Source organism: Ostrea edulis, chromosome 6, assembly GCF_947568905.1.
Source record: "Ostrea edulis chromosome 6, xbOstEdul1.1, whole genome shotgun sequence".
Taxonomy (NCBI): Eukaryota; Metazoa; Mollusca; class Bivalvia; order Ostreida; family Ostreidae; genus Ostrea; species Ostrea edulis.
Window position 1 is genome coordinate 36,967,009 of NC_079169.1, and position 22,500 is coordinate 36,989,508.

Below are 22,500 nucleotides of genomic sequence, written 5' to 3' on the forward strand. Positions count from 1 at the left end.
CTGAGAAATAAACCTGTCTAACAAGACATGTACTGAGAAATAAACCTGTCTAACAAGACATACACTGAGAAATAAACCTGTCTAACAAGACATGTACTGAGAAATAAACCTGTCTAACAAGACATGTACTGAGAAATAAACCTGTCTAACAAGACATGTACTGAGAAATAAACCTGTCTAACAAGACATAACACTGAGAAATAAACCTGTCTAACAAGACATGCACTGAGAAATAAACCTGTCTAACAAGACATGCACTGAGAAATAAACCTGTCTAACAAGACATACACAGAGAAATAAACCTGTCTAACAAGAAATGTACAGAGAAATAAACCTGTCTAACAAGACATACACTGAGAAATAAACCTGTCTAACAAGACATACACAGAGAAATAAACCTGTCTAACAAGACATGCACTGAGAGAAAAACCTGTCTAACAAGACATACACAGAGAAATAAACCATGTACTGAGAAATAAACCTGTCTAACAAGACATAACACTGAGAAATAAACCTGTCTAACAAGACATGCACAGAGAAATAAACCTGTCTAACAAGACATGTACAGAGAAATAAACCTGTCTAACAAGACATACACTGAGAAATAAACCTGTCTAACAAGACATGCACAGAGAAATAAATGGTTTGTCAGAATACACATTGTGTTGGAATAAACAGTGTAAAAAACAAAGAAAATATAAGAAAGATTGAGAATGAAAGTAAGGGTCAGAATGTCCAGTGAAATGGATTGCACAGGTGTCAGATTAGGCAGTTTTCACTGTACAAAGTTGATCTTGCTAAAAATTAGAAATATGTTCTTATTTTTAATCATACATGCCTAGTGAAATGCCTTTTCCTGACCCTTTTAAACAATTATTATAAGTCATAATCAAAGTGACACACTCTCTTACCAAACATGTAAGCTTATTACTGGTAAATGAAATTTTTGTAGTTTTGAAGGTTTAATATCTAAAAAAAAATTCCAGCCAGAGAAATTTGTAAATTCGTTTGTTTTATATTTTGTTTTGATTCATACAAATAGGTACGAGCGTCCAGTCTCCAGGGACCCCTTGTGGAAACGGCTTGTGTGACTCGGCGGCCTGGGCGATGGGGCTGAAAACGGGAACTCCTGTTGGAACATCCATTGTAGATGCACATTCCGGTGTCTTAGGTAATTCAGATCTTGCATTAAAACACACTTGTAAGAAATTTCCACTTGATAGCAACATGATAACGAATGATTCATTAGATGTAAAAAGTTACTCCTATTACAATAGAACATCCCTGGTATTTTGCTATAAGTTTTTGTTTCTTCTCAACATGATGCTATGACAGTTGTAAAAGGAAAGCAATCTTAATCAAAATTAGATCCTTCATGCACTCGTATTTTAATATGTTGCTGTGTACATAGCAATCGAAGGTGAGTGGATTGAAGGATATATTTATAATTAGATTGAAAGGAAAGGGAGAACCAATCATTACTGTTTAAAAGTTAAACTCTGTTGAAACCATGCATTGTTTGTAGGATGTGTGGGGTGTGTTCCTGAAGGTGGTCCCCAAGTCTTTCCGTTACCAGACATCATGTCCAGAATGGTTCTCATATGTGGTACTTCAGTCTGTCACATGATTGTAAGTAACAAAGGTATATTCCAAGCAAAGCATTTCATTGTATTGAGGTTAAAAAAATTGATATCAAGCATTTAAAGATAATTGCTTCCAACAATTTTTTATCTCCCTTTGAAGAGTTCCAATTTTTACAGATTTGGACAAAATCTGAGCATGTTTGATGGTTTTCTTACTGTAGAGTATTTGTTGATCTACCAACAATTTGTTGATTTACCAACATGATGCAACTAGAGCAATATTCTAATCAATGTGTGAAGAGTTCAAGCATTTACAGATCGTGTCTCTATACCGGAAAGCTCTGAAAACAAATACCCAGTAAACACTAATAATTTGATAGTTTAACAGTTTGTTATGTTTATATTTTTACCTGCCTTGCATATTTATTTACATTTTGTACAGAAATATTTGAAAACAGAGATTCTGAGAAGTGCACTTTGTAGCAAATTATATATGTGTTGTTTAGTACTCTGATGTGTTCTAGTGTTAAACATAGGCGGAGCTCAAACTAGGGATGTTATGAAGTTTATTCATCTGTATTGACTATAATTCACTTCACGCAATGCATATAATCACGCATGCATCAACATTTCTAACTTCCATATGGAACTATAACAAAATAAACATTTGTCTTAATTTGTATCAAAACGGTTCATATTAGATTTACAAATATTAGTTAACAATTTCACATGTAAATAGTGCACATACCTCCTTGTGCCCATATATCACATGCACAGTCATGAGCACACCAAAACACTTGTTCAAATGATGTATATCTCGCAAATTTTACCTCTCTAAACTGAAGAGTCGCAGACCCGTAATTAAATTTCTTCATGGAATATTTCACGTACCGGTAGTTTATTACAAACTTAATTATTACTGCAGTAACAATATATTTTTTGTGTCTGTAAGTACAAAATATTGAAAATTTTATGTACAGAAGACCTAGAAACAGAACATCTAAGATATCAGTTCACTGAAGGTGGAGGAGAGTGTAGTTGTCTCCTGAACACTAAGATATCAGTTCACTGAAGGTGGAGGAGAGTTTAGTTGTCTCCTGAACACTAAGATATCAGTTCATTGAATATGGAGGAGAGTGTACTTGTCTCCTGAACACTAAGATATCAGTTCACTGAAGGTGGAGGAGAGTGTAGTTGTCTCCTGAACACTAAGATATCAGTTCACTGAAGATGGAGGAGAGTGTAGTTGTCCCCTGAACACTAAGATATCAGTTCACTGAAGGTGGAGGAGAGTTTAGTTGTCTCCTGAACACTAAGATATCAGTTCACTGAAGATGGAGGAGAGTTTACTTGTCCCCTGAACACTTCTAATGGGACATATGGTGTATTGATTGTTAACATTGAAGATGATGATTACCATTTCTGTTTATACATGTATCAACAGGCGGTACACATTCAGAGAAATTGTTTATTTTGGGTATGAATGACTAATGCATCAGTTATTTGATACCATTGATACTTTTCATTAAAGACAAACATTGAAATAAGATATTTATATGCACTACTCTCTGCTTACCTTTGTTTCTGTGTAACAGTTAAAGGGACTGATTCATGATTTCCCCCAAATTTTTGTTTTTCACTTTTAATGATCAAAATCTATTGTCTAATTTGTTTAAAAAATTTCACATAAAAATTAAGGTTATACATTATCACAGAAGTCCGTTTTAGAAAGTTTATTATTTGTTTTGTAAACAAAGATTGCGGTATGTTATTGTGTAGGAAATTTTCAGAAGAAATGAATATCGATCTAAGTTTATTATATCTTTCACATTTCAAGCATTCTTTGGGTAAAGTGTGTCATCTCAAAGTTAGAATTTGTGACTGTACAAACTTAAGATGTTTTATATTACAAAATTAACATTTCACTGGTTAGTTTGTATACATGAAAAGACTTTGTTTACATAACACAGATTTAAGGCTAAAATATGCTTTTATTCTTGCATTCAGAAGGTCGAAATTTTGGCTGTCAATATTAAATCAGTTACATTTTTAGCCGAGTTGCATAGCAAATCTCAGCTTTTAAATTGGCGAAGGATGGGTGTCCAGTTGGGCGGGCGGGAGGGCAGGCGGTGTCCCCAATTAGCTTGTCTGGTCTCTAACTTTCATACTTTTTGGTGCATCTTTGTGAGATTTACATAACATGATCACATCCAACAGAGGAAGGTTCCTATATATTTTGAGGTCCAAAGGTCAAGGTCATGCACTTTGTCACTAAATGCTATAGATTTGAGCTTGTCCGGTCTCTAACTGTCATACTACAGGGGGCATCTTTGTGAAACTTACATATCATGATCACATCCAAAAGAGGAAGGTTCCTATTTATTTTGAGGTCAAAAGGACAAAGGTCAAGGTCTCTTTGTCACTAAATGCCATAGATTTTAGCTTGTCCGGTCTCTAACTTTCATAGTACTTGGTGCGTCTTTGTCAGACTTGCATATTTTGATCACATCCAAAAGAGGAAGGTTCCTATTTATTTTGAGGTCAAAAGGTCAAAGGTCAAGGTCTCTTTTTCACTATATACTGTAGATTTGAGCTTGCCTCTAAGTTTTATACATGTATTTGCTGGTGCATGTTTATCAGACTTCAAATCTTGATGACATTCAAGATTCATGTTGCTTTTGAAATCCAAAGGCCAAAGGTCAAGGTCATTATCACACTATATTACCTATTGCGGCCATTCAAAGCTTCATATTAAATTGTCGTGATGAACTTTTGTCCCTGTTGCATTTATGTATAAATGTCTTTTATGTCTCAGTACATGGAAAGTTCAACAAATGGAAATAACTATTAGTTAAGTTGAAAACTGCATTGATCTTATAATGGTTTTTAGCTCACCTGAGCTGAAAGCTCAAGTGAGCTTTTCTGATCACCTGTTGTCCATCGTCTGTCCGTCCGTCTGTCTGTAAACTTTCTATATTTTCAACTTGTCCAAAACCACTGGGCCAATTTCAACCAGACTTGGCCAAAAGGATCCTTGGGTGAAGGTTTTTTAAGTTCATACAAATGAAGGGCTATGCCCCCTTCAAAGGGGAGATAATCATAAAAATGCAAAAATAGGGTGGGATCATTTAAAAATCTTCTCAAGAACCACTTAGCCAGAAAAGTTCCTGACATACTGCAAATTCAAGTTTGTTTAGATCATGGCCCGGGGGGTGGGGGGTGGGGGATGGGGGTTGTAGGATGAGATGGGGCCAGAATAGGGGATCAAAATTTTACATACAAATATATAGGAAAAATCTTTAAAAATCTTCTCAAGGACCGCTAAGCCAGAAAAGCTGATATTTACATGAAAGCTTTCTGACATAGTTCAGATTCAAGTTTGTTAAAATCATGTCCCTGGGGGGTAGGATGTGGCCATAATAGGGGGTCAAAGTTTTACATAGAAATACATGTATATAGGGAATATCTTAAAAATCTTCTCTAAAACTACTGGCCAGGAAAGTAGAAATTTACATGAAAGCTTCCTAACATAGTGCAGATTCAAGTTTGTTAAAATCATGTTCCCTGGGTGTAGGATGGGGCCACAATAAGGGATCAAAAGTTTACATACAAGATTTGATTTGATTTTTTGTTTTTCGCCACATTCAATTTTTCAGTTATATAGTGGTGCCCAGTTTTTATTGGTGGAAGAGAGAACCCAGATACAATGTACCTGGGAAGAGACCACCGACCTTTCGGAAGTAAACTGGGAAACTTTCTCACTTAACGACGCGAGCAGGATTCGAACCCGCGCCGACCAGAGGTGAGAGACCTTGTGATTTTGAGTGTGATGCCATGGAGCCCCCCTTTTACATACAAATATATAGGGAAAATCTTTAAAACTCTTCAAAAACTACTGGGCCAGGAAAGTGGAAATTTACCTGAAAGCTTTCTGACATAGTGCAGATTCAAGTTTGTTAAAATCATGTTCCCTGGGAGTAAGTTGAGGTGACAATAGGGGATCAAAGTTTTACATACAAATATATAGGGAAAATCTTGAAAAATCTTCTTCTCAAGAACCACTGAGCCAGAATAGCTGAGATTACCATGAAAGCTTTTTGACATAGCGCAGATTCAAGTTTATTAAACTCGTGACCCCTGGGACTAGGATGGGCCACAATAGGGGATCAAAGTTTTTCATAACTAATAAATAGCAAAAAAATATTTAAAATTTTTCTCCTTAAGAACCATTGGGCCAAAGAAGTTTACATTTGCAAGAAAGCTTCCTGACATAGTGTAGATTCAAGTTTGTAAATATCATGGTCCCCATGGGTAAGATAAGTAGGGGACCAAAATTTTACATACAAATATATAGGGAAAATCATTTAATCTGCTGAAAAATCATTGGGCCAGAAATATTTGTGTTTGCACGAAAGTTTCATGACATGGTCCCTGGGAGGAGGTTGGGGCCACATTAGGGATCAAAGTTTTACCTGCAAATATATAGGAAAAATCTTTAGCTATGAGCCAAGGTGTGACTCAGGTGAGCGATGTGGCCCATGGGCCTCTTGTTGATATAGCAGCTTCTATACAATTTCCTGTACAATATGGCGATGTATAACCGATCACAGGTTGTTATCCTCTAAGAAAAATGTGAATCAATGAATATATTTTTGAATTCAGATGAGCCAGAGTCCTCATTTTGTGCCTGGTGTTTGGGGTCCATATTATTCCGCCATACTTCCTGGTCTCTACAATGCTGAAGGAGGACAAAGTGCTGGGGGTAAACTGGTCAGTTTGTACACTTATATTGGGGCCCTATGAAGGAGAGCACTGGTCAGTTTGTATACTTATATTGGGGTCCTATGAAGGGGAGCACTGGTCAGTTTGTACACTTATATTGGGGTCCTATGAAGGGGAGCACTGGTCAGTTTGGATACTTGTACAGGTTGGGAACACTTCCCCTATAGCGAGATATTCTCGCTAAAATGCGATTATCCCTCTTTAGCGAGAAATAAACATTACCATAATGAGGTGTTTTGGTGTCTTTATTGAAAATAATGGCAAATCCTGTGCAATGCTAAGTAAGTCCGACACACACTCAACATGATGCGAATTGTTTCTATGAAATTGACAACATAGTCAAGAAATTGCATATCAAAGTTGCTGCGGGAGAGGGAAGCAGTGTGAAATCCAATACACATCATGAGTTTTTTTGTATTGATTAATATATTTGCAGAAGTACTAAACATTTTAGCACTTTTTCTCCTTTTCACATGAAACACGAAGAGATGTACTCCACGGGTGTTTTTCTCGGTTGTACGGGATATATTTACTCTCGCTAGAGAAGGAAAATTGCGTTTTAACAAGAATATCTCGCTATGGGGAAGTGTTCCCAACCTGGTATATTATGGTCCTATGAAGGAGAATACGGGTCAGTTTGGACACTTATATTATGGTCCTATGAAGGAGTACACTGGTCAGTTTGTACAATTATATTATGGTCCTTTGAAGAAGAACACTGGTAAAATTGAACTGATATCTCTTTAAAGGGAAAACCAGTTCACTTTGGATAGATTTCAAAGGTTTTTACGTGGGATGTATCAACAATTGTCAAGAATAGATTATTTAAAAACAGAAATTGAGATTTGCCATGCTTTCAAACCAGGCAACCTAGCAAGAAAAGAAATTGAATAATTTTTGCATATTAAAATTGGGTTATATTTTCCACTTTGGCATTCCAAATTCGTAGATATTTTTGCATTTTTAGGTCATTTGAATCACTCAGATGACCTATTGTTCTGCATCCATTGTTGTGTGTTAACAATTTTTTAAAGCATTTTTTACTTCTTGATAATTAAATTTCCAATTCTCTTCAAATTTGGTATGAAACATCTTTGGGACAAGGAATTTAAGACATAAATCGTCAGGACTCCTGAACCTCCAGGGCCTTAGGGGCAGGGCAAACACTGCCAAAAATTAATGGCATGATTAAACTTATTTTAGATTAAAGTCCTTCTCTCCAAGGATTAGAGACCAAGACCATCATAATGTAAATTAGTCATTTTACAATTTCATACCCGATGCAATGAATGTTTAGACATGTAATTGATATCTTTATGACCATGTGCAGGACTAGATCAGTAGAGCTCTGACAGTCTCAGCACAATGTACAATGTACTTGACTGTTATTTCCTTGATTATTCATTTCAGATAGATGAGTTAATTGAGTCCCACCCTGCATACAGTGAAGCTCAAAAGAAAGCAAACCATCTACACAAGTAAGAAGTTTAGAAGAAATATCAATGAAATGTCTGAAAAGTCCAATCATGCAGAGTCACATACTCTTTTTCTTTAGGTTAAAGGTCATGGTCTAGCAGAATTATCAGTATGTGAATTATTTGAAATGTATTGTTGATGAAATAGTTAAAGAGTAATGACTAATTTTTTTCTTGCATCATCATACCTTATAAGATTTTGAAATGATATGCATATACACATATAACGTTACAATAATATATATATTAAATTCAATTAAATTGTAAAACATAAGCGCTTTCATTTTAAAAAAAATCTTCAGACGTTTTACATTATGAAAAGAAATTATCTTTCATCTATTATCAATAGATAATTAGATAGATAAAGATATAGTTTCATTACAGACTATCTTATCTTGTTAGATTTTTTAAAAATGAAAACGCTTACATTTTACAACGTGTTATCATATTTAATTTTATATATATATATATATATATATATAATCCAAATAGAAAGAGTTGATATCATACAGTCAAAATAATTCAATAAAAAAGCAGGAAAATATGCAGTTCCAAAATATATTTAAATCACTAGCGCTTTCTGGATTTTCACATCCATCCTCAGGTGAATACAAAAATTTAAAACCTATTTCAATTTTTGTATTCACCTGACGATGGATGTGAAAATCCAGAAAGCGCTAGGGATTTAAATATATTTTGGAACTGCATATTTTCCTGCTTTTTTATTGAATTATATATATATATACAGTGGAGCCTCGTTAATCCGGACACTTTGGTTCCCAGCAAAATCGTCCGGATAAATGAAGCGTCCGGATAATTGAATCGCATATTTTCTATCTTTACATAAGTAACCAATATGTGCCTACTTTATTGATGCATAGTGAATTAAACACATTCTATCATTGGATTTGACCATTTGCATTGGTAAATAAATTATGATAATGTTAACATTTACATGTATTTCAAAGCACTAAAATTTGATGTACGTGTTCAGTGCTTACATTGTACATACATATGATCCCTACAAATAAATATACAAAACTGTGTACCGTATGCACTAAAACAAATAATGAAGCACTTTATGTAACTATAAGTAAATAAATCATTAGTAACTAACATAATCATTTACACTTCAAACATTTCATCACACTTTCACTTCTTAAAGAGGCCGGTAATTTCCATCTGTCACGATTCACGGGTTCGACGGTCTGTTAAAACAATCTTTATCGTCCAAAGTTGATATAAGAATTTCGTGATTATCATGTCAGTTGACAACATTCTTTAACCAAAATTCAATCTGCCAGAGTTTATATTTCTTATTCTATAATTATCCAAGACAATATCGGGAGAACAAAATCATTTAAGCTCGTAATATCAAGACCTACTACTGCTTTGATCTAGTCACGCGCACCTATTATTTTCATGATGCGATAATAACGGAACAAAACTCGGGTGAAACTAACATTTCAGGTAAATACAGAATTTAATTGTCATTTTCCTTAAAATGGTAATTTTCTCACTTCTACCCAGAGTTTAAAAATTCAAAGCAATAAAGCTCTACAACATCGTCAAAAGAATCAATCGTACACAGGTACATTCTACATGCGTGACATTCTAAACATTAAAACCTTATACTACATATACATGTGCATGAACATACATGCATATTTCACGCCAATCAACAGTATAAAATCCAGAATCTAGAAGTATAATCTACACTCTTTAGATTTGAATAAGCCGATATCAATTTACGAATCAGTACAACTGATATGTGTAGCAGTTAAAAAAAATTATCATTACGGCATGATGTTTAATTTATTAATACTATTAGGGTATTGATCAAGACTATAAAATAATATGCTACAGATTTATTTACAAAATTCAACACTACACGCAATAAAGATCTTATGTGCGAAAATTGGCAATACAATGTCTCGATCGGCACGTGCTATCTAACGGACTTATCATCACACACCACCTAATTGGAGGGAGGTGTTGACAGGGTACAGGTAATCGCTTCAATTAGACAGTTTGGCTTGTTTTCTTTATAATTTACGCCATGCTAAAATTGTCCGACACAGACCTTCCCTAAACAAAATTACCGTCCGGATTAACGGTACAATTTTCAATGCATTATAATGTTTGTAGTAAAAAGTGACCGTCCGGATCCGGAACGCGAATTTCCGGATTAATGATGCAAAATAATGTATAAAAATTCCGTTCCCTAGAAAAATCGTCCGGAAGGTGAAGGATTAATGGCGTCCGGATTACCGAGGCTCCACTGTATATATAATAAAGTTGAATTTTGATATCGCAAACATCGATATCTTGAATATCATGGATATTTCTAAGTGACGTGGAAGTCCCAACTACATTTTCTTTATGTAGCCTCATTATCTTGAACCATTGAATATCTCATCAGTTTTCTCTCAGCACATTTGAATTCTTGATAACAATACATGTACGCTTCAGATATAACAATCTTTGTTTATAGTTTATTCCTGGGTGTTAAAGTGAATGCCTCTTTCTATTCTGTCTGACATCTGTAATTTCAGGGGTAAGCCAGGCCACATACACGAATGTCTAAATCAATGGCTGAACACTTATGCACAACAAGAGGAGCTGCCATTTGTTAGTCACTTGGCTCGAGATTATCACATATACCCAGATTTCTACGGAAATCGATCACCACTAGCAGACCCAACAATGAAGGGAATGGTGGGTATTTAGTGTCCAGACCAGACGTGACCAGAACCCAATCCTTCTAAAAACTTGATATTTGTATACCCCCCACAGATGGTGTTAGGGTGTATAGTAGACTCATCTTGTCCATTTATCCATCCATCCATCTAGATAAATCATTTGTCCAAAGATTTTCTACGATGCTTTCAATTGATTTTTTCCAAGAATTATAGGACGTGTTGTATGCAATGTTCACCTGGTATTCTCAGATTGGTGCATTTAATTTTGATAATGTGTTGGCTTATCTAATATTATTATTCATGACTTTTCTGTGGAATCTCTCAATACTATCATACATTTGCAACTTAAAAAGTTGTACATGTATTGGTAATGCTTGACACATAAGTTTGTATTGGTAATGCTTGACACATAAGTTGTACATGTATTGGTAATGCTTGACACATAAGTTTGTATTGGTAATGCTTGACACATAAGTTTGTATTGGTAATGCTTGACACATAAGTTGTACATGTATTGGTAATGCTTGACACATAAGTTGTACATGAATTGGTAATGCTTGACACATAAGTTATACATGTATTGGTAATGCTTGACACATAAGTTGTACATGTATTGGTAATGCTTGACACATAAGTTGTACATGTATTGGTAATGCTTGACACATAAGTTTGTATTGGTAATGCTTGACACATAAGTTATACATGTATTGGTAATGCTTGACACATAAGTTGTACATGTATTGGTAATGCTTGACACATAAGTTGTACATGTATTGGTAATGCTTGACACATAAGTTGTACATGTATTGGTAATGCTTGACACATAAGTTGTACATGTATTGGTAATGCTTGACACATAAGTTGTACATGTATTGGTAATGCTTGACACATAAGTTATACATGTATTGGTAATGCTTGACACATAAGTTGTACATGTTTTGGTAATGCTTGACACATAAGTTTGTATTGGTAATGCTTGACACATAAGTTGTACATGTATTGGTAATGCTTGACACATAAGTTGTACATGTATTGGTAATGCTTGACACATAAGTTATACATGTATTGGTAATGCTTGACACATAAGTTGTACATGTTTTGGTAATGCTTGACACATAAGTTTGTATTGGTAATGCTTGACACATAAGTTGTACATGTATTGGTAATGCTTGACACATAAGTTGTACATGTATTGGTAATGCTTGACACATAAGTTGTACATGTATTGGTAATGCTTGACACATAAGTTGTACATGTATTGGTAATGCTTGACACATAAGTTTGTATTGGTAATGCTTGACACATAAGTTGTACATGTATTGGTAATGCTTGACACATAAGTTTGTATTGGTAATGCTTGACACATAAGTTGTACATGTATTGGTAATGCTTGACACATAAGTTGTACATGTATTGGTAATGCTTGACACATAAGTTGTACATGAATTGGTAATGCTTGACACATAAGGTACTTGTCAGATGTTTATATGAAGAATTCATAGAAGTATATGATGTTTGTACTATACAAACTACTGCTTGTGTTTCGATGTTTCAAGATCCTGACCTAAGGTCATTTAGAAATGTCAAGGTCACTGAGAGAAAATGTATAATATTCTTGTCGCAAGGCTGTATCGTTGGAGCAGAAAAGCCTTTGACATTTACACTAGTGAATGCATGGCATATATCATTTTGTTATCCCAAGGTTGTCTGGACCATTTCTGCAATTTTGTAGTGTTGAAATATTTCATGGTCATTCTTAACATATTTTTTAATGACCATAAGATGTAGCAAGAACTTCACCCAAGGTCTTTCAATATAAGTCAGGGTTATAGGAATTCTCGTCTGACACATGACTTAGTAGTGCATGGATTATTGAACTCCATATTAATGATGGTATTAGAATTATTGTAAATATGAACCAGTTTACCTGCTGGGGAAATTGGTCTCATTAGGGCAGTTCAAGCTTAAAACTGGAGAACTACAGTGTGGAACACACCCTTTCTATATTGAGTACATTGTAACTGACAAAAATAACAGACTGTAGTAAATTTGCATAATATTCTTAATTTGTTACTCCTCTTCAAGCCATTTTAAATGCCTTATCTTTAATCTTTTGTAAAGGATATTGAGAAATTATGTCTCCCCTTTTTCAGGGGGGAGACATACTGTTTTCGTACTTTCTGTATGTCACAAAATCTTGTGAATGCTTCTCCTCCTATATGGCTTATCAGATAGACTTGAAACTTTGTACAATGCTTCATTACCATTTGCACAGATGTGCATATTGGTGGGATGGGAGGATCCAATTATTTTCCTATAAGATATAATTGATCTAAGAGGGGTGAAGGATGTAAAATAGCTTGTGAACACTTCTCCTATATGGCTTATCAAATAGATTTGAAACTCTGTACAATGCTTCATTGCTATTTGTAGATGTGCATATTGTCGTACAGGAGGATCCAATTATTTTCCTGAAAGTTAAAGTGAATCTAAGAGGAGTGAAGGATGTTAAAATAGCTTGTGAACACTTCTGCTAAATGGCTTATCCGATAGACTTGAAATTTTGTAGAATACTTTAATGACATTTGCAGGTGTGCATTTTGTAGGAACAGGAGGATCCAATTGTTATCCTTAAAGTTATAGTGGATGTGAGGGGTGGAGGGTCAGTGATATTTTAAGACCCATTTTAGGTCCGAATATCGGCCCTTTCCCCTCCCAAAAATTAAAAATTTGTTCCCAAATTAACCTGCACTTTTCCCAATAATAAAAACTGATGAATAACGTATTTGTTTAAAAATAAGTTCAATGAGAATAGTTTATATGTCACATGACAAAGACACATCAATTTTAGATGATTTAGAAAAAAATATAGTCGAAAATTTTAAGAGCTTAAAGAAAAGAAAGTTAAATATGTAAATTAAATAAAAGAAGAATGACATCAATTTGTGTTTGATTTCTTGTTTAATATGATATGTTTAGCATATTTACAATTATGACTAGGTTTTCCCAATTTGATCAAAATGTTGACAATTTTTTTCCAATTCGAAATCAACAGGACCCTTTTGAAAAATCACTGAGGGTGTAAAATAGTTTGTGAACACTTCTATGTGGCTTATCAGAGTTTATAATGTCTATGTTCCTGCTCATGCTTTCTCCTCCATACCATGCAGTACATTAAGGGGAGGAGGTTTCATTTGGAGCACTAGGGAGCTGGGGAGACATTTGTTTTTCATGAAAACAATCTCTAGTTACTGTTAATATTTATTTCATATATGATTTGATATCCTTTCTTTATTTCATTATATTTATATTACAAATCACATTTTCCTCTATGAACCAACCAATTTCAGCATGCGACACAATCCGTTCATATTGACTATGAACGGACTATGAACTAGTACAAAGCACGAGATGAGAGAGCGTAATGATTTGAAAAAATACAACATATGTTACAAAGATCTCGCAAAGTCACACCTCGGATTAAGATTGTGAACTTACGTGAATTATCATCCCAATCTTGTGGTCTCCTAGCTCCAAAATACAGTGCACCGTGCAATGTTGATAAAAGGCAGGGTGAGACGAAGTGTGACGTCATGTCTACATGTTGATGTATGTCATAATACAACTGTGACATAGGTGGATCTTAGGAGTTCATTAAAATATGCAACAAAATATTTTCTGACTTATACAAGCAATGCAAACAAATGGCATAAATGAATATAGCGCGATTCACAGAGAATTTGCGTCTAATCCAAATCCGTTCATATTGACCATGAACAGCTCAAAAGTGCTGTTCATTTCTTAAATGTATCTTATTACACTATTGTTTTATGAAAATTCCCAAAATCTAAGCAGAAGTATGTCAGAAATAACAATGTGCAAAAATAGAACATTTCAGAGGAAATTCGGTCTACTATTATAATAGAATTTGCCAGTTTTTATCAGCAAGCATTAGAGAATGTTCACTTGTTTTACTTGCAGAAATGTGGAATGACCTTGTCAGTGAATTTGAGAGATCTTGCAATACAATACCTAGCCACTGTTCAAGCGCTAGCAGTAAGTACCACTGAATAGACAACATTACTTTATATTGAAGCAGTCACGATATCTCCAGAGAGGCAATGTAAAATAAGAATCCTGTGTTTATTCTCTGACAGTATGGGACCAGACATATCATTGATGAAATGAAGAAGGCAGGTCATGCAGTTGAAGTCATTTACATGTGTGGTGGACTCAGTAAAAATCCACTTTATGTGGAAACTCATGCAGATGTTTTAGGTAATGCAGTTTACAGGCACCTGAAGTATGGATATTACCCCCCCCCCCCCCTTTTTTTTTTTGGATAATTTTTTTGGTGGCAATAATTTCTCTGAAATGTGTGAATTCCCTGTCTATCTCATCCCAGCTCTTTCAATTTATGTAAATCGATCGTTTCACGCTTTTTGTAAGCTTTAGAGATTGGACTTCTACCTTCATAATAAAATACATGTATTTACGTGTGCCTGTGATGCAGTTTTGTAAGTCTTGGGGATCAAAATGACCAAAAACAATTTCATGTAACAAATACAAAATCTGTTATATTTCTTATCAAATTTCATATCCTATGCCTTTATAATAGAGCATTCCCGGGGAGTGCTGTTTGGCATCTGTCTTGCTGTGCATCATGTTTAAGCTTTGTTTGAGTCTTTTTTTAATTCCATCATTTTGAATATTCTCTGAATTTAGCAAGTACTTCAACTCGACTTGTTATCCCAAATTAAACTTTAGAGTAGTTACATTCCAATAGATTTGTGTATACAGTGGAACAACGTTATTATGTTTTTAGTTCACCTGAGCTGAAAGCTCAACTGAGCTTTTCTGATCGCCTGTTGTCCATCATCTGTCTGTCCGTCTGTAAACTTTTTACATTTTCGACTTCTTCTTCAGAACCACCACTGGGCCAATTATAACCAAACTTGGCCAAAAGCATCCTTGGGTGAAGGGCTTTCAAATTTGTTCAAATGAAGGGCAATGCTCCGTTCAAAGGGGAGATAATCACAAAAATGCAAAAATAAGGTGGGGTCATTTAAAAATTTTCTTCTCAAGAACCACTGGGTCAGAAGAGCTGAAATTTACATGAAAGCTTTCTGACATAGTGCAGATTCAAGTTTGTTAAAATCTTGACCCCTTAGGGAGTAAGATGAGGCAACAATAGGGGATCAAAGTTTTACATACAAATATATAGGGAAAATCTTGAAAAACCCTCTTCTCAAAAACCACTGAGCCAGAATAGCTGAGATTTACATGAAAGCTTCCTGACATAGTGCAGATTCAAGTTTGTTAAACTCATGACCACTGGGGTTAGGATGGGGCCACAATAGGGGATCAAATTTTTCATAACTAATAAATAGAAAAAAATCTTCACAAATTTTCTCCTTAAGAACCATTGGGCTAAAGAAGTTTACATTTGCACGAAAGCTTCCTGAGATAGTTCAGATTGAAGTTTGTAAAAATCATGGTCCCCAGGGGTAAAATGGGGCCACAGTAGGGGATCAAAATTTTACATACAAATATATACGGAAAATCATTAAAAATCTTCTTCTGAAAAATCACTGGGCAAGAAAGTTTACATTTACATGAAAGCTTCATGACATAGTGCACATTCAATTTGTAAAAATCATGGCCCCCGGGAGTAGGTTGGGGCCACAATAGGGATCAAATTTTACATGCGAATATATAGGAAAAATCTTTAAATATGAGCCAATGTGACCCATGGGCCTCTTGTTCATATTGTCACAATAAAATACTGTAATACTGGGGGGCAGCGTTATAAATGTTGCAAGTGAAATCCGTTAAAACATCATTTGGATATAGTGTATCTTTTGTTGATATTATGTAGAAGGGGTGTGTGTGAATACATCTTTACTTCACAATTCTTGTAAGAGCCCAACCTCATTCAAATTTGTATTGATGATGCATCAAGGGGTGTTTCATGTATACTAGCAGTCTTGTTCCACCCCAGATACAGTGTATAACTTTATTTGCTGGATGAGTGACTGGATTAGATTTTTAGATGGTATTTAACTCTCAAGTAATGTAAGTCCAACTTGCATGGATGATGTAGCTAGGAATACAGGTATTCTTTGGTTGTTGCATATAGCCTATATTTTGTCGAGAAGTATTATGTGTGTTAGTGATATCTTGGAAGTTCATGGTTCATGTTTTTAAACCAAACAACTTAAATAAGGGTGGTTTTGGCCATATGAAAGAAAATTGCATAAAGTGCATATATTTGTGACATGCAGAGTAAATAAATGATTCTTTAGTATATCTGTACATCCTGAAACAAGAAATTTACATGCAGGTACAAGTCAGTTGTTTGAAATTACAATCAGAATTGTAAGTGCAAAGTTTTAGGTTGTAGGGTTTGAGGCAGATGTATGACCTACATTGACCTTGAGCTCACAGAGATGGTGTTTGCAGGCATCATTTGTGTTACCTATATTCTTAGACAAGTAGCTAAACACCCAAAAAATCAAAATAAATAAGTACGTGTGTTGAATATTTATGTGTTGGGAGACGTTATCTCTTATCTGGGTAACATTCATGGGGGTGAACTTTACATGTATTATGATGTGACAATATCCTATATTCCATTTTGTTATAACAGTAAATCCCTTAAATTTCATTGTACCCCTATACCCCCCTAACGAAGTTTTTTTTTTGGGGGGGGGGGGGGGGGGGGGGGCATACTGGAATGACCTTGTTAGTCTGTCCATCCATTTTTCTGTAGACATCATTTGTCCAGAGGATATTTTTAACACCAATGAACAGATTTCATTAAAACTTTATGTTTATCTTATTTGAATAATGAAGTTGTGCACCTGCTATTTTGATTGAGATATTTTGATATTCAAGGAAGTTATGGATATTTTTCTTCCATTTTGAGGGGGGGGGGGGGGGGGGGTGTCAGTTTCCAGAGTAAATCAATAAACAGATTTCATTCAAACTTTGTGTATATATTATGAATGTAATGAAGTTGTACTCCTGTCATTTTTTATTGAGATTCATTAACATTCAAGGAAATTATGGATATTTTCATCTTACAGGTGTTTTTTCAACTGAATTGACTTAGGGCTGTTCCATTAAAACATATGAGGTACCCGGGGAAGGCACTTTAAAATTTGGGTAACCACCCATAGAAGCATTAAAATGTAATGAGGGACCACTCACAGAAGCAATTTTAGTTAGTGCGGCACCACCCATAGAAGTGAAATAAATGTGAAATGCACTTTTTCTTTAAATTCAATATGTATGAATGACTATTTTTAACCCCTGAATAAAGGTCCATTTTCAAATGTTCCCAAGCATGATAGTAAAGAGAAGAAGAGTATCTTGGGTGTCATCACCATTCAAATAACTGGCCATCAATGAAGCTTGATCATAGAACCATCAATTTATTTTATCAAGACTGTCTTTCTTAAACATGATGAACTAAATTTAATTTTTTAAGTCTACCTATTCATAAAAAGTCTAGTATTGTAAATGTTCAAAAACAACTATTAAAAGTTTTAAAATTGACTAGTATATTGAGTATTAAAAAACAAGAAAATGTGTCTCTTTACGTAAATAAAATGATATTCTCTGTTTCTTAGTCAATATATAAATTTACAACCTGCAACTTAAGATTTGTGAGGCTCTATTCTACCGTTTTCAACAATTTCGATAAATTCCAATTTCTCAGTTCATATTTGTGCGCCATGAAGTTTCAACTTCCGATTGTCAAGTCATTTGCATATGTCATATAAAGTAGTATTTACATCAATGGACATGACAAGTATGGAGGCGAAAGCTATTTCGTCGGTATTGAAAGGTTTGAATTTAATATCAAGTTAAAAACCGAACAGCAGAGTGTAAATTCTTTCTGCAACAAAATTGTCGAAGCGGTTCAAGTAACTACATTTTCGCGCCGATTGTCAATGTTTAGCTTTTTCATTAGATCCACCTACGAGATTTCGCGATAACAAGCATGGCGGAGCAGACGAAGAATTTTGCATGCTGTACATTATATTTAATGAAAAACACCTTTATTAGACATGCCCGAGCACAAAGTTGGTACTCCTTTTGGTGTAATTTGTAAACAACATTTGGGACTAATACACAGTGCAGAGTTTATTATCGGTTATTCATAAAATTATTTTGCACCATTACGGAGATCCTATGGAATAGTAGCCTCATCCCGAAAACGTCAGAATAATAAAAAAAAATGGATAGGGCTACATTATTGCAGCTAGAAAAAATCAAAAACCGTTTCAATGGACCACGAGCACGTTTCGTTTTCCATTTTGGACAAGGGAGATAATCCTAATTTCCGGTCGCTATAATTTTAGAGTCAAACTGGAAACAATAACCGGATCGTGGAACCTCATCGACCGAGATAAAATGAAGACAGAAAACGGCGTTCGTTTCACATTCTACTTTCAACCCTTCCCTTCTCTTGTTGCATTCCTCTCAGTTTCGGTAAAAAATAAAGATTTTATCAAAACAACCACCCACAGATGCAGTTTTCTGGCAGTAGGTACCCACCATATATGCAATTTTCTACCAATGACAAGCACCCATAGATTTTTTTTTAATTGCCGTCCCCGGGTACCTCATATGTTTTAATGGAACAGCCCTTAGTCATTTTCATTTAGATTTTGTAATGATCTGTTCTTTCACAGAGACTACTGCATTAGTTCTGGGTATGATATTTCTGTCTGTCCATCAGTTTGTGGATGATTTTAATAAAAGATGTGTTGTTTTCTGGCTCATGTACACTGAATAGTAGTTATTCATGTAATATTAATATTCAGAAATCTTCAATATTCTGAGTAACACACTACTACAGAATATATAGTCTTGCATTTACATTAATTGCTCTCAACAGTCTTCATGTCAAGAGGATGTGTTTATTCTTCAATGAGCACAAATTCATTATTTCCCATCATCCAATGTGAAATGCCCTGCAGGGGGTATTAGTGCCACTTGGACAATTCTTAGGTTGAATGAAGAGTCACACTTAGCATTCATCATTCTTCATTGTTGATAATAATTATTGTTAAACCTTTGAATTTTATCGTTTTAGTCCTCTACCGGCAAATCCTGAGGGTACTTGAGGTTTGCACTCTGTCCATCAGTCAGTCTGGCAAATCTGTTTTCCACACTTTCTTTTTTCATGCTTGCAGATATTCATTTGATACTTGGTACATTGCTTTATGATGACAAGGTACAGATCAAGTTTGAACCCTGACAGAGAAAATATGGAATTTGAATGTGCCATATATGGCTTTTATTTTATTGAGCCTGGTTAATCTTGTACATAAACTGTTAATGTATGATTATTTACACAGAATATTGAGCAGACAACTTAGGTTGGGAGGGGACAAGCATTGCTATGCAATACTTTCTGAATGATTATTCTATTCTGGTATGTAAGCAGACACCCCCACCCCCACCCCTTTTTACATTTTTATCAATGATAATTAACGCTGACTGTATGTTTGTAGGCCTTCCTGTGATTTTGCCCTGTGAGGAGGAATCGGTGTTAGTGGGATCAGCAGTTCTCGGAGCATGTGCCTCCAAAGACTTTGGTTCGATCCAGGTTCGTTAATCCCTCTGGTACCATGATTTTACCGTCAATTTCAAAATACAGTATTCTATATACTACTTTATTATATAGCTAATAAATGGTCTAATATAAAATCTGCGTAAAATCTAGAGAATGTTAGCGTTCAATATCCTGAGAATTTATTGAACGCTAACTTTGCATTGCGTAAAGTGTATGCGCCCGAAACATTCCGAGTATGAGCGTTCAATATTGACGTTACCGTAACGACGTAAACAAGCCAAAATGGCAGACGACGGGCCTCCGAATCTGACAGAGCCGGTATTTGATATTTACTTAAGCAAAATGTTTTACTGTACATAAATTATGATGTCCCCATTTACAAAATCAGTTTGCTTCATGCATTAATGACGGGTTAAATATTGAACAGTTAAGAAATGCATGCTGTTATTGCACACTGCCAATATTGATGAATTCTCGTCTATTTTGGAGTAGTTTGAGTGAAAAGGGATATAATTTAACAACTAAATACTTTAGCTATATAATAAAAGGGTTATTGAACTTATATAGGTGAATATTGGCACTCGTTGGCTGTCAAAATGCACTCGCAAGCTCGTGCATTTTTACAGCCAACTCGTGCCAATATTCACCAATATAAGTTCAATAACCCTATAGTACCGACTCTGCCAGCTAAAATATTTGTGATATTCCTGACAGTAGGTCGGGTCATTAGAGTAGATGGTATTTTGTTAACGGATTAAATGGGAACACTATATATATAACTTTATTGTCAGTAACTAGATGCTCTACATTTGAGGAGCAGGTAAAAAAAAAAAAACAAGTGATATGTTTGTGATATTTGAATTTGGCCCCAAATGCACTGAGTCCTTTGGTATAGAGCATCCATGGGATAAGGTGAACAAACAGTTTTTATTTTGTGGTTTCCCCTCTGAGGGATGAGGGTCAAAACCTTTTAGAAATGATGCAATAATTAAAAATCTTCTTTATTCCTTTTTAGCAGACACACTGTATGCATTGTCACAATTAACAAATCTAAGGTTGCATATTGACCGTATAATGTGTGTATGTTTAGAACCTGTATCAATTGCCCAACACCTAGGTCATAGATGCATTCAATACTTGTAATTGAAAAAAATGTTGGAGGCTCAGGTGACTGTTAAGGCCCACAGGCCTCTTGTTTATGGTTCATAGAAGTATTAGTTTAATGTTGAATTTAGTAACAGAATATCTTTTTTTTTTATCTTTGAATAGGATGCTATGCTGAGTATGTGTGGAGAAGGAAAAATAATCAGCCCATCAAAGTCACAAGCTGGGTAAGACTCTGTAAATACTGCAAACTTGTGTGTCTAACTCTGTAAATACAGCAAACTTATGTGTCTAACTGTAAATACAGCAAACTTGTGTGTCTAACTGTAAATACAGCAAACTTGTGTGTTAAACTGTAAATACATCAAACTTGTGTATCTAACTCTGTAAATACAGCAAACTTGTGTGTCTAACTCTGTAAATACAGCAAACTTGTGTATCTAACTCTGTAAATACAGCAAACTTGTGTGTCTAACTGTAAATACAGCAAACTTGTGTGTTTAACTGTAAATACAGCAAACTTGTGTGTCTAACTCTGTAAATACAGCAAATTTGTGTGTCTAACTCTGTAAATAATGCAAACTTATGTATCTAACTCTGTAAATACAGCAAACTTGTGTATCTAACTCTGTAAATACAGCAAACTTGTGTATCTAACTCTGTAAATACAGCAGACTTGTGTGTCTAACTGTAAATACAGCAAACTTGTGTGGTTAACTGTAAATACAGCAAACTTGTGTGTCTAACTCTGTAAATACAGCAAACTTGTGTGTCTAACTGTAAATACAGCAAACTTGTGTGTTTAACTGTAAATACAGCAAACTTGTGTGTCTAACTCTGTAAATACAGCAAACTTGTGTATTTAACTCTGTAAATAATGCAAACTTGTGTATCTAACTCTGTAAATACAGCAAACTTGTGTATCTAACTCTGTAAATACAGCAAATTTTTGTGTCTAACTGTAAATACAGCAAACTTGTGTGTCTAAGTCTGTAAATACTGCAAACTTCTGTATCTAACTCTGTAAATACAGCAAACTTGTGTGTCTAACTGTAAATACAACAAACTTGTGTGTTTAAGTCTGTAAATACAGCTTTGTGTGTCTAACTGTAAATACAGCAAACTTGTGTGTCTAACTCTGTAAATAATGCAAACTTGTTTGTCTAACTCTGTAAATAATGCAAACTTGTGTGTCTAACTGTAAATACAGCAAACTTTTGTATCTAACTCTGTAAATACAGCAAACTTGTGTATCTAACTCTGTA

The 22,500-nt window shown here is 34.8% G+C and overlaps 1 protein-coding gene across 2 annotated transcripts in view; it reads left to right on the forward strand.

The window, feature by feature from the left end:
* Positions 1–22,500, forward strand: part of LOC125645713 (FGGY carbohydrate kinase domain-containing protein-like) — a 46,374-nt gene that overhangs the window by 18,903 nt on the left and 4,971 nt on the right. The window contains exons 7-15 of one of the 2 annotated variants that reach the window (XM_048871496.2): positions 1,043–1,171; positions 1,526–1,629; positions 6,246–6,353; positions 7,776–7,843; positions 10,396–10,558; positions 14,524–14,598; positions 14,700–14,820; positions 20,070–20,164; positions 21,401–21,462. In XM_048871496.2, the coding sequence (XP_048727453.2) occupies positions 1,043–1,171; positions 1,526–1,629; positions 6,246–6,353; positions 7,776–7,843; positions 10,396–10,558; positions 14,524–14,598; positions 14,700–14,820; positions 20,070–20,164; positions 21,401–21,462 (925 nt within the window). The remainder of the gene's footprint in view (positions 1–1,042; positions 1,172–1,525; positions 1,630–6,245; positions 6,354–7,775; positions 7,844–10,395; positions 10,559–14,523; positions 14,599–14,699; positions 14,821–20,069; positions 20,165–21,400; positions 21,463–22,500) is intronic. The other variant, XM_048871497.2, reaches the window with a different exon arrangement.